At 38.5% G+C, this 18,314-nt stretch overlaps 2 protein-coding genes across 2 annotated transcripts; one reads left to right on the top strand and one right to left on the bottom strand.

Annotated features, from left to right (window-relative positions):
• LRRC10 (leucine rich repeat containing 10) lies at positions 1 to 837 on the top strand. The gene has a single exon (XM_013947403.2). The coding sequence runs from the start codon at positions 1 to 3 to the stop codon at positions 835 to 837; it is 837 nt and encodes a 278-aa protein (XP_013802857.2).
• Positions 838 to 3,682: 2,845 nt separating this feature from the next.
• CCT2 (chaperonin containing TCP1 subunit 2) lies at positions 3,683 to 18,268 on the bottom strand. The gene is made up of 16 exons (XM_067313493.1): positions 18,164 to 18,268; positions 16,811 to 16,885; positions 16,261 to 16,326; positions 16,052 to 16,163; positions 15,050 to 15,126; positions 13,921 to 14,033; positions 12,425 to 12,627; positions 12,136 to 12,236; positions 11,922 to 12,049; positions 9,746 to 9,849; positions 7,963 to 8,082; positions 7,210 to 7,338; positions 7,011 to 7,114; positions 5,841 to 5,940; positions 4,637 to 4,778; positions 3,683 to 3,920 (listed from the first exon to the last, which is right to left on the bottom strand). Exons 1-16 carry the CDS (start codon positions 18,164 to 18,166, stop codon positions 3,890 to 3,892), a joined length of 1,608 nt encoding a protein of 535 aa, XP_067169594.1. The 5' UTR covers positions 18,167 to 18,268; the 3' UTR covers positions 3,683 to 3,889.
• Between the last annotated feature and the right edge of the window lie 46 nt (positions 18,269 to 18,314).

Raw genomic sequence — 18,314 nt, forward strand, 5'->3', positions numbered from 1 at the left:
ATGGGCAATAGTCTGAAGGCGATTGTTGCTTTTGTGCCTTCCAACAAGTGCCAGAAGTACCTCCTGGAAGACCTAAAAGAGATGCCCGTGGATAAAATGGTGGATCTGAGCGGCAGGCAGCTGAGAAGGCTACCTCTGCACATTTGCTCTTTTAGAGAACTGGTCAAGCTATACCTGAGTGACAACAACCTGAACCATTTGCCCCCCGAGCTGGAGCAGTTGCAAAACCTACAGATCCTGGCGCTGGACTTCAACAACTTCAAAGCGCTGCCCCTGGTTGTGTGCACGCTGAAGCAGCTGTGCATCCTCTACTTGGGCAACAACAAGCTCTGCAACCTGCCCTTCGAGCTCCGGCTCTTGCAGAACCTCAAGACCCTCTGGATCGAGTCCAACTGCCTGCAGTACCTGCCTGAGGTGGTGTGCGAGCTCAGCCTCCTCAAGACCCTCCATGCCGGCTCCAACGCGCTGCGCGCGCTCCCCAGCCAGCTGCGGTGCCTGCAGGAGCTGCGCACCATCTGGCTCTCGGGCAACCTGCTGTCCGAGTTCCCCCCCGTGCTCCTGCACATGCCTTTTCTGGAGGTGATCGACGTGGACCGCAACACCATCCGGTACTTCCCCAGCCTGGCTCACCTCCCCAGCCTGAAGCTGGTGATCTATGACCACAACCCCTGTCGGAACGCACCCAAAGTGGCCAAAGGGGTGCGCAGGGTGGGGAGGTGGTCAGAAGAGAGCCCTGAGCCTCGCAAGCGGTCTGGGGCATTGGTAGACATCACGCCCGAAGACATGCCGCTGCCGCCTCCCACCAACAAGCCCGAGCTGGAGGCAGAGCCTTGCTAACGCTGTTGGCAAAGGGGGCAACGCACCCACAACGCCGCCCAAACTACTGCTCCCTCGCTTGCTTGTATCTAGAGAGCAATATGCCACCTGGCTAGTCTTCAGGGTAGGTGCAACGGTTTAGAGCTAGGTAACAGCAAAACTCTCTTTTACAGACACCCCCTTATGGCACAGCACCCAGCACTCTTTCTCTAGAGCCAAGACTTACTCCCTTTGCCCCCTTCTGCCATGTGGGGACCACTAAGAGCTTGCAGTAGAGATGAAGACCCCATTTCGATACTTCCCAGTGTTTTGGATGGACTGTACAGACCCCATCCAGACTTGCTTTTCTTCACCAGAAGTAGCCCATGGACTCGCTCTTCCTCCTCCACCTTGCTGAGGTGCCCAAGCCCAGCTGGAAGCCACTGTCGAAGGCGATTACAAGGCGCAGAACTCACTGCTGAGGCGCAGCTTTAACCCACAGCATGCATCTCAAGTGACTTCAATTTGAAAAGCAGCAGCAGAAATAACTGCATGAAAGTTTCCCTTCCTATGGCGTGGGAAATGCTTGTGGAGCCCTGGCTGCACTATCCAGAGAACAGCACGTACCAGCAAGCTCTCTTCTTACAGCTGCTATCTTCTTTCTGGAAAACGTGTGATCGGTATCGTTTCATTATCACCAAGTAATATTTAAAATGATTATGAGGAAAGCTAGAGGCTTTTTTGCTAGTATTTTTATAACCACTAACACTGCCTGTAAAGACAGCTATACATGCCAAACTTTCATACAGTAGCAAAGAAGAAAATCAAAAGCTGACTAAAATGGAAAAACTGCAAGAGCTGCAAAGGTAAACTTGCATGAATAACACCTAAGACTGGGAGCCTGCTCTTACAAACTTGCATGGAAGAGGAAGTTCAGCCAATCTTTACTGAGTTGACTTCAGCAGGGCATTTCTCTAGCTTACAAAACTGAGATGTGTTTGGATTTCCTTGGAGATGCACAGAGCATGTTTATACCCTTTAAAAAAAAAAAAAAAAAGGCTATATTGGAGTAATACAGAATAGTAATCTAGCTCAAAATGACTTGACATTTTTAGGTTTTCATTCCATAGCACTGAGCATTCAGCTTAGTAAAAGACAGCTTTTTTAAAAAGGGTAGGTAGCCCTGAGTGGAGCAGAACAGCCACTTTTCCCTTTCCCTCATTTGGCAGGGCGAACTTTCTTACCACCACAGCATGCAAAAGTGACAGCTGACTTCCCATAAAAGGTTTGATTCAGTGCGTTTGTGACTGCTTAATGTCATTTACATTCTTTGAAAAATTATCTTGAAATACATAAACTCTGTTAGCACTTGTCTTGTTAAGTGAAATCTGAATTTGGATCTGGCTGGCACCCATGTGATGTACTTACTATTCATTAAATTAAGTAAATTGTACTAGTCTTGCTGAGTTTAACCATCTTTCTTTGGGATTTACCAATTTACCTCTTTTCAGATTCTTTACCTAATCCTGTTCCAACAAACTATTTCTTTCAACAAAGGAAAATTATTCAACAGGATAAGAGTTTTGCTTTTTTGTTTGTTTTTTAAACATCAAAATTCAATGTTTCATTTCCTAAAGGACATGGTACTCTTACTTATCTTGGAGGTGAGGAAAGAATGTGCTTTCACCTGCTTTTTAATAATTTATATTTAATGCAGTACTCTTAAAGACAGTATTGTCATTTTTGGTAGTTTGAAGAGAGCCTATTTTGAGAGTTCGGAAGCTGATTCTCTTCATTTCAGGAAGCCTAAGGGAAAAAATTTTTACAAAGATACTTTCTTGATGTGAAATTAATCTTCCTGCTTTGGCGGCCTTCCCGCTATTCATCAAGGTGCTGCTTTACACTTGGAACAGCCAGACGGGTCATATTGCCCAGTTAGCCCCTCTCTACATGTTACCATACAGACAGGGGCACCTCCACTTGTTGCTGCTTACAACTATCATTGAGAATCTAAATGAAAACTGCAGCAGAAATCATGGGCCTCCTGATGATCCGAGTATAAAGAAATTAGTCCAGTTAAAAGACATGTTGCCTTTGCAGCAGCTACTGGAATGAGAATATAAAGACAGGTCACAACAGACACGGAAAACCATCAATACCAGGATATGTTTGATGAGAGACAAAAAAAAAAAAAAAAAGAAAAGAGGGATGGGGGAGATGCAGTGCAGCCTAGTACAATTTCCACTAACTGCCATTCTATCATAATAATAGATTTTTGTAAAGACAGCTAGTCTGAGTGCAATATCTAGTAGACTGCACTGAAAACAAACACGTGGACTCCTTAGTTCAACCCAGGACACTGGTATTTTTCCCCAAGCTGTATCTTCCTCTCAAAACTCCCCAGCAGAACTCTTGTCTCCTTAAACATACTAATTCATGATGCAGAAAGCTTTAAAATCACTTGAGTTGTAGTTCTGGACATTGACTAATGTCCGTCTTTAGCTTTTTATCTTCCTTTCATCATCAAAAAAGGAGTAATACTTCAGTATCACCACAAAGGATAACATATAACTTACTAGAGCCTATTTCTAGGATCCCAGCTCAAAACCCATACAGTCAGGACTGGAACATGTTGCAGATACAAAATGAACCAAGTTAACATAAAATAGGCAACTACAAAAGCATGTACTTTAACTTGAGAAGACATCATTTGCACTGACTTGCCTGATCACAGTTTGAAATATCTCAAGACTGAGGATATGCACTGTCACTTCTCCAATGAAATTACACTTTTACACAAAGACAAAGACGACTGATGAATCTGTTGTTTTTTTTTTAATTTCAGTTCATTTTAAGTGGAACCCAGAAAGGAACAGAAGAAACAGGGTGGTATAAACCCATGTTTTATTTGAAAGTGAATCCTCCCCACAACACAAACTGAAATAATTTAAAATCAACAGAAAACTGTCACTTCATGCTACTGATGGAGATGCTCATCTTAAGCTTCTGTTCCATAGCCTCACAAGAACTAGATCATTTTAAAAAAATTACTAGGCGAGATCTGGTCCACACATCATCAGGCATTGAAGAAAATTTAACATGGGCGATGGTCTGGCACACGTTTTCTAGGGAGAAAAAGAAAAATCAGAATGTTTTCCTCCCACTGATGTCCACCTGTCATTCTCTCCCACTAATTTTTTTTTTTTTAGTTCATATTTTACATTCAATGCTAGGTTTATTTCACATCACAAAAGGCAGTATTCTCTCAAAGCTATACACCAGCTCTGACCACGTTAAAAAAAAAAAAAAGATTTAAACAGTGAAAACTATCTCGTAGCAGGCACACATGGAGCACACATAACCTGCTCACAAGTGGAATTTCTTCACAAACCTAATTTATAACAAATGGATTTTTGTTTTAGCCACAGATTCACTTCAGAAGCAGCTGGGCATTTAACTACCACCACCCCCCACTTTAAAAAGAAAAAAAAGGACCAAAAAAAAAAAAAAAAAAAAAAAAGCGCCACCTTACATTTTGCTCAGCCAGAATTCACTTTGGCAGATACTTGGGTACTACCTATGGCACATGAGTAGCTGGTGACTGAAGATTAACTAGGCATGGCTTGGGCATGCTAATTTAAACATGCTACTGGCTCTGAAAGTCTGTTCATACTGTTAATGCATAACGCAAAACAATTATAAAATGAATGTTAGCATGTTAGAGATGAGTATTCATTTCAAATAAAGTATTTTTAAACAAGACTTTTCTGCACAGTTACTTTTTCACAGAAGGTCATTCTAATAGAATTATAATTGACTAATATAGATACTCTAGTAATACCTGGGTGCTGCTTTAATAATGTCATCTACGCGAAGAATCATTTCTGCTGCTTCAGCTGCGCTCAGCAAAACTTGTCTCTTGACTTGGAAACTTTCTGTTACTCCCAAGACTGCCATGTCTCCAATGACACCCTCTTTCATATCTTTAAAGAGAGAGAGACATTATGGGGTTTTTGTGTGTGTTTGTTTTTAAGAAAATTTAAAAAACTTGACAGTATGATAGCTTTCCTGCTCAAATGAACCATATTGATAGTAGGGGGAAAATTAAACAAGGTCTAAATACCTTTCACCTGAAGGTTAATGATTTAAGCTTATCTTGTTGCAATTGCATACAAAGATTTAATGTCAAAAACTTCATAACCCTGGGAAGAAGAGAGAAGATCCCAACAGGACTCTCAGCACTGTTTCTTTAGGTATAGCCACTCCCCCCAACTTTTTCCTGAAGGTTATTTTTCAATCAATGCCTTTCTTTTTGAACTCCATATAACTAGACTCAAAGTAATTAAAGCAATTGGTTTCACAGGTGGAAATCTTCCTCTTCAAAAACGATAAAGGAATATAACAGTTTGGATGGTTACATTCTATGCAAAGCAAACAGAACTAACATAAATGTCTGCATCACCACATTGTTACACAAGCAAGCAAAAGTGACTGAATACAACCTGAAACTTCTGTTCAATATGAAACACATCTACCACTTAAGCTCTTTAGGCCTCATGTAATATATGAACTTGAGGTAGTAAATTCTTTACCATAACAGTTCCTTTCAAGCATTTATTGCTATTTCAAGCAATAAATTACAAAGTTATTGACTACAGCAACAGAAATTTCCAGTTTATACAAATAGTTCATCTTCTTTTTACCATCACTTTCTGACATTATTTGATCTTGTTCACCAGAGTAGTAATTGAATCACAGCACTGACATAAGGCCAAAATTGTTTCAAGGAAGAAATTTAACTTATATGCAAAGATTTCTATTTCCCAGAAAACAAAATGAATTAAAGAAAAAAAAAAAGACTCAGAGTAATGGGAGTGCCACTGGATAATATAGACTTTAAAAGAACACAGAAGAAAGTCTGCACTGCAGCATTAATGTATTCAGTTCTTCCAGCTGAATGCATCAATGAAACAGATGTGACAAAGTTTAAGGAGCCTAATCCACACCAAATACCAATCCAATCCAAGTAATATCAAGCTACTTACCAAGTCCGTAAGTCATTTTCCCTTCACTGTGAGCAGCTCTGAGCTGAGCAACCAGATCTGCACTGTCATAGCCAGCATTATCAGCTATGATTGTCGGGATCTAAGGGGATAAATACATTTATTAATTACTATGCCTTACTACTTACTATCCCTGCATGAAACATGAAATATATACTTTGCTATTACTAGTTTACTATTCACTTTTAAGAACAGTAAGTTTCAAAAACATGGCAGATGATCTGTTACAGTGATCAGAAGTTAGAAAAACCTATCAAACTGCCTTTCTAAGCATGTTATTCCCTTTTGTTTAAGGCATAGTTACACTGTAGCTGAGGACAAAAGCACATGAGCAGATTTGTCACTCAGTTTTACATGGGCAGAAAGAAAAGTGTCTCTTCATTTATCATTTCAGACTAGAAATGAAGAACTTGTTTCATTTTAAGAACATTACCTTGCTGGCAAGTATTAACCACCAGATCATTCTGCTCACTGTCTAGGCGACACCTGTGCAAACTGCATATGCAAATTGCACACACTGACTGAAGAGGTAATAATTCCCTATGAAATTTTCCTATGCACTTTCATTTCCTAAGAAAGGTTTTCTCTAATTTAAACAGGAAAACTGAATGGCAATTTTTCTTCAAATTGGCAGTCTGTTAGCACACTATAAGCATTTTTTTTTCTTGCAATACTTTATTTCCAACTAAGATGCAATCATCAATTCAAGTCTAGAAACTTCTAGATAGTATTAGAGCATGAATACAATCAAATAGTACTAGAGTATCAATACAAGAACATGAGTAAAAATCAAAGGGTTGCTCTTTTCTCCCTAAGTCAGTAGTCAAATACATCAGCAGTCAAGTAAATCAGCTGAGATTTGTATGTGCTATTTCTGCTGCTCTTTTGACTGTGCACACAGAGAAGTAGAAGAGGGCTAACAAGTAAACATTGAGAATTCTATAATATACTTAATTATTAAAATACCACTCTTTTTCTTTAAAAAGAGGCAATTTTTTCCCATTCCTCACCCAAGATATATTGCTAAATTTTACTTACTAGAAAACCAGAAGTTTGAAAGCGAAGCAACTATTTGATGCCAGAAGTTAGTAAATAATCAGCTCTTGAAACTTTATGTCTGTTCTTTCAGCAGTTTGATTAAAACAAACTTACCATTCTCAAAGCCTTTGCAAAAGACTCCATTGCAACAGATTCTTTGCCAGGTGTTCTGATGGCAAGTTCTGCAACAGCATTAGCCATCAGCATCTCAGAACAACCTATTCATTGAAGACACACCAGTGTTTTATATCTGACTTGAACAGTAATACAAAACATATAACATGTACAAAGTATAAAGTATGTTAATATTCACCTCCACCATAAACAGTTCTAGTGTCCTTCACGGTCTGGGCAAGAACACAGAGAGCATCATGCAAAGATCTCTCTGCTTCATCTAGAATCTGTTGTGTTGCTCCACGCAGAACTATGGTGCAAGCTTCACCTAAAAAAGTCCAGTGCAAAAAGATTTTTAAAAATTACTTCAACAAAGACGGACCAAGAGTTTGACGAGACACAGAAAGAGGCTATCGCAAAGCATTTGTTTTACTATCACTGCAGTCAAGTTTTATGTAGACAGATAAATCTGGGGAAAAAAAAGCATGATGACATTTCGCAGGGAGAAAGAAACAACTTACACTACACTACTGTTTATATCAATGAACTGCTGCAGAATACCTTCTTTAATAGAAAATGAAAATGTTATCTCAAAGCAAACCCCTGGAAACTTACAGTATTGTCACATACCAGAACAACAAGCTATGAAATTCTTAAGTATGACAGGTTGCTACTTTTCCTGCCAATTTAATCTAACAAGACAAACGTGAAGAACAGAAATTTTGGATACTATCCTTACAAATGTTTATGCATAAGTATAATGTTATGTAAATGAAAAAAATTAACTAAGAACATACATCTTTGCAGGATTAATGTTTTATTACAGAGTAAGGCTTTAATAAGAATGATTATATGAATCATTACAAATTTCTTAAGTCAACTTGGTAACTGAACAGTGTAAATGTAGGGTAACACAAATGTTGCAATGTGCCATTAATGGTAAGACACTTACCCATAGCCACTCCAGAGAAATGAATGAGTTTATCTTCTCCAATCATGACTTCTTCAATAAGCTTGCAACTTCCTAGTTTTACTAGCTCAGGATGATCAAAGGTGGATGCGATTTCACCACCTACAAATGTAACATCATACTATAGTCAATAAGCTCAAGATGAAAGCATCCACTGAGGCAGGGACTAACCAAAAAACCAAAATCTAATGAAAATAAAATCATCTGCGTAATTGCCTAAAAATAAATTTAAAGGTAACGATACTGATAAGCCAAGTTTTTCCAATGTCAGCATAAGACACTAGTAACATACTGTTGTTTACAAGTCCTTAAAATGTCAGTGTTTTGTTTTATGTCATAAAAACTACAAAAGCTATAATGCTGTTGAGGTCTCTCTGGATAAGAGATTGTGTTGATATTTACCAATACTGAAATGTAAATGAACAAGATCTGTTTAAACTTTTAACAGTATATACAGTTGAAGTACTTATAAAATACTAAATTAAACTTGCATGTTTTTAAACTTAGGTTTGTGCCAGCATTCATTTTGTTTGCTCGACTATGTGGCTGAAAAAGACTGTCCTGAATCAAGAGTCCGGTGGCATGTTATAGCAGCCCCACTGCATGCTATTCATAAATTGATCAACTCCCATATTGTAAACAAAGAGGATATTAGAAAGAGCAAACTGTCTCTGAATGGAATATTGTTCTAATACTTCACTCTCCCCATTAGAAGACCACTTACATGAATTAATTCCCAGTCTACATACATTCATTCCACATTAGCTTGCAGTATTCCTGTAGTTGTAGTGGTCTAAGGCAAGACAATATTTGCAGGTAGAGAGAGAATTTGTGCTTAAAAGCTTGTCCGATTTTTTTCAACTATACTACGCGATCCAATACAGTCCACCTGCTCTGCCTATAAAATGTTTTGAACTGTTTGAGCATAAGCAATGTTCCTCTCACTGAAGCATTTCCCTGTGTCAATTTGCCTACAGACAGTTACACAAAACCGCAACTTTAATTTTGCTAAGCTAAGCTAGCCAGTATCTTTTTCTTTCTCCCTACAAAGCAAATTCTCTATTCTTGTGATTACAGTAGTAATCAGGTTTTGATTATGTTCCAGTTAACTACTGCAAAGTAACTTAGGCAACTAGAATCACTTGCAGCCTTCCAGAAGACATTTCATTTTCACTAGCTACTAGAGTCACATTAACACTGACCACTACTAAAAATATCCTACAATCACCCATGTTATTTGAAGTCTACCTCAAACTTTTAACACAGGATGACTCTTTAGTCTTCTCTATTGTTACAATCCAACAACCTGCATTTATATCAAAATGGTATTAATGAACCTGTAGATGTGTTAACTTACATTTCCTAAGTTTCATCTTATCCCCTAGAAAGCAAACATTTTTGTAGTTTATCAAGCAGGGATTTATCTGAAAATAAGTATTTTCAAAATGAACATTTCAAATGTAAAGTATAATACTGAAGACAGAAAATGAGCTAACTGCTGCTGAAGTAGTACTGAAATTTATATAATAGCTGTTAAATCAACAAAATAATTTCAGTTACTCTCGGTCAGCTTCATAGGGTCTTCTATTTATGTCTGTACTTCAAAGTTCTGTAAAGTAAAGCTCATTCTAAGCCCTTTTCACATTCACAGATTTGCTTAACTGTTAAAAGAAAGTACAAACTAGTCAATCAAGCATTAATATTTACTAGAGATCAACAAATAACATGACTTCTCCAATTTTGTACTACAACATAGTCTCCATACCTGTAACAAGAGCCAGACGTTCTACACCAGCAAAGTCTGCATGTTCAATAGCCATAACGCCAGCAGCCCCAAAGAGCTGTTCAGGGTAGTTGTAAATCAGCTGTCTACAATTAAAACATAGGCACATGTTCACGTTACACAAAGAACAAACCTTTTAAAATACCACCGTAACAAAGGATATCTACCTAATTCTCAGAAACATATCCCTTGTCAGACTTCTAGAAGTGACAGAAGCAGTCAACATGCGAGGCACCTGCCACGCAGAAAAAGTCACTCTACACAGAAACAAACAGCAGTGACAGGAAAACATATTAAACTAAAAAACAGCTATTGTTCTTTGAAATACACTGCCCCTGAAGACACTCTGCCACTACACATGGACCCATATGCTTTAAAATCCAAGTCCTTTGATCATAAGTGCCTAGCGGGCACTTAGTTGCCTATTCTAACCAGGTGCACTACAATGTGAAAAGCAACATCTGTAATTCCTTCACCAATACGAAATCCAAACAGTACAGACTACAGGAACAACAAATTCCAGTCTTGGAATATATACAGACAGCAGATCATAGAGAGTGTGTGCTTCTCTATTTATATATCAAAATATATCTTTATTAATATGTATTGCACTCTCTCTAGCACAAAGTAGCCACCCAAAGCAGGGTCAATAGCCATTTAGAAGGAATATGCCAAATTATTTTTTCCTTTCCAAATTAGAGATTGAGAGTGTTGTGGAGACTCAGTGGGAGCTGAGAAATATCACCTCTCAAAAAAAAGATGCTTTCGATCTATCTTCAAAGGAGACAACTGGGATTGCTGGGTAAAAACAGTGAAGATTCTTCCTAATATGGATCCACAGGCTTGACTGCCATCAAGCATCTCATCAATGGTATTTAACTGGCTAACACTTACAGTATCAGATCCAGAGCTGGATCTAGAGTACGCCTAGAAGCAGAGGTCAATTTATCTGTAAACAAATGACTAAATCTGAAAGTCAGAGTCAACCTAATTGGACTGCTACCAGCCTCGCTACAATAACTGACTGCTACTCTATTTTCCTTAGGACAACCACCTGTATTGCAAGCACACTAGATGACAGGGAGGGAGCTACAATTTTTTTTGCCTGTCTCAAAGGATTCTTCCATCTGTTTAACTATAGGACTACTGACTCCTTTATATTTGCACCATGTCCACTGGATGGATACTGGTTTTACCTACACTTGAAGGAAACGTATGTGAAACATGACACGGAGGGATTATAAGATCCAGAAGTGAGTAGTAGTTCTCACAAATATTTAACACAGATTTTGAAGATGGGTTATAAGATACACTATGTCCTGAAAAAGTAAATCTTTGCTACTGTGGAAAACAATGCTATTCTTACAATTCCTATATCCTTTGGTATGGTGCTAGCTAATCAGCTTCCTAGTAGACTACACACTTGAACCACCAAGCGTCAAAGCTGCCCGTATGTATGGTAGTTTTCATTCAGATGCAAATTACTGAAAGGCAGAAGTATTTCTCACATCATTAAATAACCAAAGGCTTTTTTGCACTGTGATATTTTAATAGAGAAGTATACTGCTGATAAAAATAGACCACTTGGATTTTGACATTTCTTGTGAGCTGAAAGAATCCTTAAAATGGTTATCTTCCATACTTCCAAAGTAGTCTGGAGAAGGTTCATGGCAGGAAGCACAGAGGCCTCTGAAACCCTCTGGAATTTGGAGCAGTACTCCAGCACCAGCATTTTAATGCAGCATAAAACATAGCAGGATCAATCTGAACTAAGTGCATTCAGCAGCACAGACTCTTTCGGTATCAATTTCCCTCCTAAAAGGGAGGTGTGGGTAATGCTGCTGGTATTTATAACTGAATAAATAAGTTAGCATAAAAGCATGGTGACATTGCTTCCTTTACACTGAGCTTTCAGCTGGGTTAAGCACAGACCCCTAATTAACTAATACCATTAGAAAAAAAAGGGGGAAGTGGGGGTTATGGGAAGCACAGAAAGAAATACCGGCCTCACCGAAGTGAATCAATCATTACTCGTTACATAGGACACCATTTTAGAGATACAGGAATAAAAAATGTTCTTCACACTCACACAACATTAAAATCTTGCTACTTTGTAACTGCATTATAAACTCTACCCCCTTTCCAAGGAAATGCATACCTGTTAATAAAACAGTTTATTCCATGCTTAAGAATACGCTCTACCTTCTCCTTCATTTTTTCTTTTTCTGCCTGTTCTATTTCTGCTACCTTTGCTGTAGAGTCCACTCTAACCCGAGAGCCAAAAATCTAAATTGAAGAAAACAAAGAGTTTAGTCTAAAAATTAAATTCCTTTTACAAAAAGTTGTTTCAAAATAGTGATTCCATCACACACCTTAATCTTATCTGTATCCATACCAGTATTTGCAATAAGAATCTTTGCATTTTCAATTCTTTTTGGTTGATTTACACCAATCTTCTTGTCAAGTAAAAAGCCTGTAGTAGTAGAAAGATCTTATAAGACTTCAAATTAAAGAAGAATAGTTCATCTAAATTATTACAAAAACTCATATTGATTATTCAACTTAATAATAATGTAGCAACATTTCCTGAAAAAATTTGTATACAGATGTGTAACTGTTTCATTTTTAAAGTGCGCTATTAGCCAACATAAAAAGACTTACCTTCATCTAAGTAAGAATCAGCCAAACTTCCACCAAGTTTCTTGATAACATGGATAGCTTCCAAATTACCAGAACCTTTCAACCTAAGAACAGCTTCTACAGCTAGCTTGACAAAGTGATCTTTATGATGAGTAAGTAATTTTGAGGAAAGAGTAGTTCCTGCAATGTTCATCAAATCTTCACGGAATTTCACTTCATCATCACTAAAATAAAGTGAGAACAATTAAACTGGAAACTCTTAAAGCCTTAGCTACCATTAATCTATCACTGTGAAATCTCCCTCTGCTTTTTCTAAGCTACATCTATCTGTATCATAATCCACTTTGAGGAATGATATAGAGAATTCCCCCAGTGTCTCAGAACATAAGCTACTATTTGAGATATGAGTTCAATTAGAAGTTCCTTGTGAAAAGAGGTTTATTTCCTGCTAGTTAAAAGTCATATATAAGCATATGTATATAGTTAATGGATGACATTTTGACATCTGCATTTCTCATGCATATGAGTCAAAGTTATTTACACTGACTAGTTTAACATAATTTCAAACACTTTGCAAAAGTAACATCCATACTCATTTTGAAGCTGGAGAAGTCACAGATGGAATATTTTTTGAAATTTGTTTTATATTTTAACCTGTTTTTGTCAAAATAATATGTCATTAAAACAATGACAAGTAACAACAAATAGTAACAATTTAGTCTTGCAATGACTTTGGAAAATGTACCTGATTTTTGCCAGTTTGGTCAAATACCATGATAAATTCTATCATCAACTTGTATGTCAAGATGTCATCAACTTGTATGTCAAGATGTCATCAACTTGTATGTCAAGATGTCATCAACTTGTATGTCAAGATGTCATCAACTTGTATGTCAAGATGACTACGAAATGTGGTAGCACATTTAAATCTATTCTGCTCATGGATAGAACAAGAAATTGCACAGCTCACTAAGTCAAATATCAGGAACTGTTTCTTCCCAGGTTCTTGCGAATACATAACATAGTATAGAAGTACCACCAATTTCTAGCCAAGACTTCCAGAAAATCTCTCACTTCAAAGTACATTCTACCATTTGCATTGGACTACTGAATTGGTATCTGTGGTGGATAATTTTAATAAGAAAGTAGTTTTACTGTTTTAAGAATAAAACCTTTGCACTCAGCTTTAAAGAGCTTTCAAGGCATCTGCATAAAGAAAATAAGCACATTTAAAATCAGAGTATGAAATACAAATTAACAGCTCAGATTTTTATTCTGGGGAGCAAGTCATTGTTTGTATGTTTCTGTACATCAGAAGTAATTTTAAGTAATTTCATAACACTTCTGCAGTCCATCTAAGAAAAAAAGCCATTTTTTCTTTAACTTTTCTCATCATATATTCAGCCTTTATACTATTTAAAGCAACACCAGGAATTTCCCAATGTTATATAATTCTCTCCAGTGTTTTAATCTTGAACAGTTTACATAGAGAGCTATTGCAAATGTATATTACTAACCCATGATCCACAGCAGCTTTCAAAAGAGCCTCTCTTGAAGCTTTTGTAGCTGCTCTCCAACCTGCAATAATGGTCTGAGGATGAATCTTCTTCGAAATCAGTAATTCTGCCTCCTATTTAAATAAAATTTATAATTATTTTATTTCCATCATATACTTAGAGTAATTAGGAAAGACACTTCAGAGAAATCAGAAAATTCTGAATGTAAACAGAAGCCAGACAGCTATAACAATCCAATTAAAGTAAAAAGCTAAAAGGAAGGGGGAATATTCTAGTCACCGTATTGCCTGTTTTTCCAATCTAGGCAAATATGATCTGCCCTTGGAATATCTTCTAGAAATTTTGATTAAAAAAATCTTAACTGTCATATGAATAGCAACCAGACACGTATTTATAAACAGTTATCTTTCACTTCATGTTTAAGAGCAATTTCCTGTTCATTTATACCTGCAACTCAAGGGGCAGTTGGAAAAAGTCTTCAGACTCCCTTTCTGCAAGGAACTCATCAAGTTGAACAATCACTTCTTAGATGCTCTTGATCTCGATTCAGGAAGTGTGGCCACTAAATTTACTGTCAGAGCTATGTTAATAAGAATCCCTCACTTTCAAAGTCTCTTTCCTAGTATTTTCAAATTTAGAGTTCGGCAGTGTTCAGCATGCACTGTTTAAATAAACAACATGAATTCATGTCTCATGCACACAGGAGCAGCATTTAACACGCATTTTTTTCCTCCTTAACTTTGTGGAAAAGGATTTTAAATGACTGAACATCAAAACTAAGCAGTGCTGCATGCTGCTCAGTGCAAATTCAAGAAGTAAGCTGTGACAGAGTGATACTTTTGTATTTCACTTCCATAATGAAGAGAAAATAATTTTCAAAAAGGTACCAAGTTAAAATAAGTTGTGAAGTTATAAATAATAAAGCAAGGAATGTAGTTTAAAATACCAAAAAGATGAAAAAGGCAATATTTAAGGTTTTTTTTCCTCTCAATTTGAATGGCACTGTAAAAAGTCTTGCTATGTTCTTAGAACTTTCTTCATAAACTTCAATTAATGATATTGCCTCTTATTGATATCTCAGGACTACATTGCCAAACACAGAAATATCTGAAAAATTGTAATACATCACCCTCAGTAACTCAGCTGCCAACACAGTAACAGATGTAGTTCCATCACCAACCTCATCATCTTGAACTTTTGACATATCTTAAAAAAACAAAAAACAAAAAAACTCTATTCACGTTTTGATTCAAAATACCATGCTCAACAGTACCAGCTTTAAGTACAAATATTTTTATCTCGCATCAGCTTAGGAACAAGCTTCTTTTTTCTTCTCTATCTAGTTTAAAGAGGCTGTCAAGTTATAGCCACCCAACAACTAGAGATACAAAATCAAATTCAGCATCCTTCAAATTACTGCTCTTCATTTGCAACCTAGGCATCAGTTTTGGCCTGCCATCAATCAGAAGTTACTCTCTCCCCATTCCTAAGGAAGGTCATCCAAAGGAACTAAGGCCAGACAGAAGCTCTGAGGTATACAAACAGGATCACAGAATATGATAACCACATATGCCGCATAAACTGTTGACAAACAAGAACTCAGCAAACACAAAATCAGTAAGAAGCTTGAGAGTGAACTGCTCAGGGTGCTGCTCATCATTAGAACTGGACTGTTTGCACATTAAGACAGCTGATCACAAGGGTAAACTCTGTCCAGAGAACAGTGTAAATTAGGTAATAAGAAGAGATTTAAATTGGGGAGAACCAGAGAGAACCTCTGCACCTCAGTACATTTTTGCTCCTGTTTTCCTAGTGAAGGAAGCTGGGCATAAAGCTGCCTTTGTACCTTCTGACTCCTAAGACAAATGAGGGTTGAGGGAAAACAATGTCACTACGTCAGAATAGTTCTGCAAGAGCAGCATATACCTCAATTTTATTCTTGCAGAGTTCTGAAACTCTTGCAACATTTTGGTATCCTTACTTCAGGAATTCTTCTCCCCCTTCCTTCAATTTCTCACACTATTTGAAGAATCCTATTCTAAGGACAACTACCAAAAAAAAAAAAAAAAAAACAACAACCTGCCAATGGAGAAATCCAAAATACAGCAATGACAAGCAGTTAGAAACTCACCAACCAAGACCTTTGCAGCTGGGTTGTCAACTCCAATAGCTTTCAGGATGGTTGCACCATCATTGGTCACTGTTACTGTACTATCTCTTCCAGTGCTTAAAAGAATCTTGTCCTACAAGACGCAAGATTTAGATTAGTGCTTGAAAAACAACCTGTAACTATTAATACTATATTTACATATGACATCTGAGAACTTGCAACTATCTTACCATGCCTTTAGGCCCCAGAGTGCTCTTGACCAGGTCACCAATAGCAATAGCACCAACAAAGGATGACTGAAATGAAAACAAGTATACCTTAGAAAAAGATTTATTTCTACTTTAAGACAAGAAGTAAATGCCAGACTATCACTTTGAAGGGGATATCTTAAGCCAACCCTCCCACAGCCACACTCCTTTCAGCAGAGTATGGTTCCAAGTTTTTTAATCGCTACATTTTGATAACTAGACCAAACATAATTATCTTCACAGATATCATAAAAGCACATCTCATGACCCAAAGAAAAGCCTTCCAATGAATGTCAAGCTTCTGATCAAACCTATAGGTTACTTCATTTCTTAACCCTTACAAGTTTTCCTAATTGTCAGTATAAACAAAACATTCCTCCTACTTCTGCTATCTCCTGCTCAGAGGCATGTAGCAAGACCAACAGCAGACAGATGAAGTTCCACATCACCATAAATTGAAAACACTTAATAGTAGAAAACATCAAGCTTAATTACCCAAAGTTTTGCCAGCTTCTTAGAGAATTGAACTTACCAACCGAGCAGTCTCTGCCTTTTCTTCATCTGCACCTGCCTTGAAAATATTCACAGGAGCAAGAGAAATGGATGCCTAAAACAAAAGAGTTAACATCAGAATACTTTTCAGCTTTAATAAAACATTGCATTTTTAAAACACATCATAAGCACTAACAATCTAGAAAATATTTTCATTATTAAAATGATTTATTCCTGTATTCCTCCATTTGGTTTTGATAAAAAGTATACTCAATATAAATTGGCCTTGACTCTTTCTAAAAATCTATCTTGCAATCTCTTAAAGTAGAAAAGACAAAATCAGGATTGTGATAGCAACAGAGGATCTAAATAGATCTCCAATTCTGCTGAAGGACCTACAACACAATAAAGGACTTTCCTGCCAGCACTTGTCCTACATTGCTCAGGTAGCAAGTAATTGGCGAGATCTGACTACCTGAGAGCTCTCTTAAGTTTTCTGCTGCAGATGCTACGTGATGATAATATCTACAAGCCTCAAAGGCTTTTACCAGTATCTTACCTTATAGCAATCTCTGCATTGCTTATTCTGTGTGGCTCAACATCAGAGCCAGACAAAGCAAAGGTACTAAAAATCAGTGGAATTGAAGAAATCTGGTTACTGAGCACATGAGTGCATTAATATTTGTGTCAAAACCTGATTTTTTTTTATTTTTTCATCTCCATGCAAATTTTATTAAAGCAGTAACGAATATATGCCTCTAAAATAAAAACTAGTACTTATTTAGCACCTTGAGATCTTTCTAAGTTAGGAAACCCCAAAAGAGTGAACGCCCAGCCCCCTTAATACAGTTCAGGAGCCTTTTACTTTGCTGTGTGACCGGCACCCGATTTTCGCTACAGGCTTCACGTCTGTTACATCACCATCTTAACAAATTAATTAAATAAATAAATAACCGGCTATCAAGGGTGCGGTGGGAGACTCCGCACAGCGTGATGGCAGCTCTCAGCACATCAGAGGCCTTTAAGAGCACGCTTGGGCACACGGCGCTGCCTCTCCCGGTCTTCCTGGAGCAGCGGGGAGTAAAGAAACGGCCTCCCGCCCGCCTCCAAGTCAGCCATGCTGCGGACGCCCAGCACGGGCGGCCCGAGGGAGCCTCTCCTGCGGGCGGCCGCGGGCCCCGGGAGCCTCCCCGCGGTAGGTCCCCCCCCAACGGGCCCCCCAAGCCCGCCTGGCCCTGCCCGGCCGCGCCCTAACGGACGCTCCGCGCGCGCTCTAGAACCTTCCAGGCCTAACGGCCACCCCCGCGCGAGCGCCGCGACCGCCCCGAACAAAGCGCGGCCAGGGAGGGAGAGGGTCCGCGGAGCGGAGCTGCCCTGCCGCCCCGGGACTCACCATGGTGCCGCTGACGCCGCCGCCACCGCCGGGGCCCCGCCAACCGTCTCCCACCCGAGAAGCGCAGCGCGCGCCCGCAGCCCCAGAGCCCAGCCCACGAGCCGCTCCCGGAAGTTGCGACAGAGGAGCGGCCGCTTCCTCCCGCGGCGGC

The sequence above is a fragment of the Apteryx mantelli genome, chromosome 1 (genome assembly GCF_036417845.1).
Source record: "Apteryx mantelli isolate bAptMan1 chromosome 1, bAptMan1.hap1, whole genome shotgun sequence".
NCBI classification, from domain to species: Eukaryota; Metazoa; Chordata; class Aves; order Apterygiformes; family Apterygidae; genus Apteryx; species Apteryx mantelli.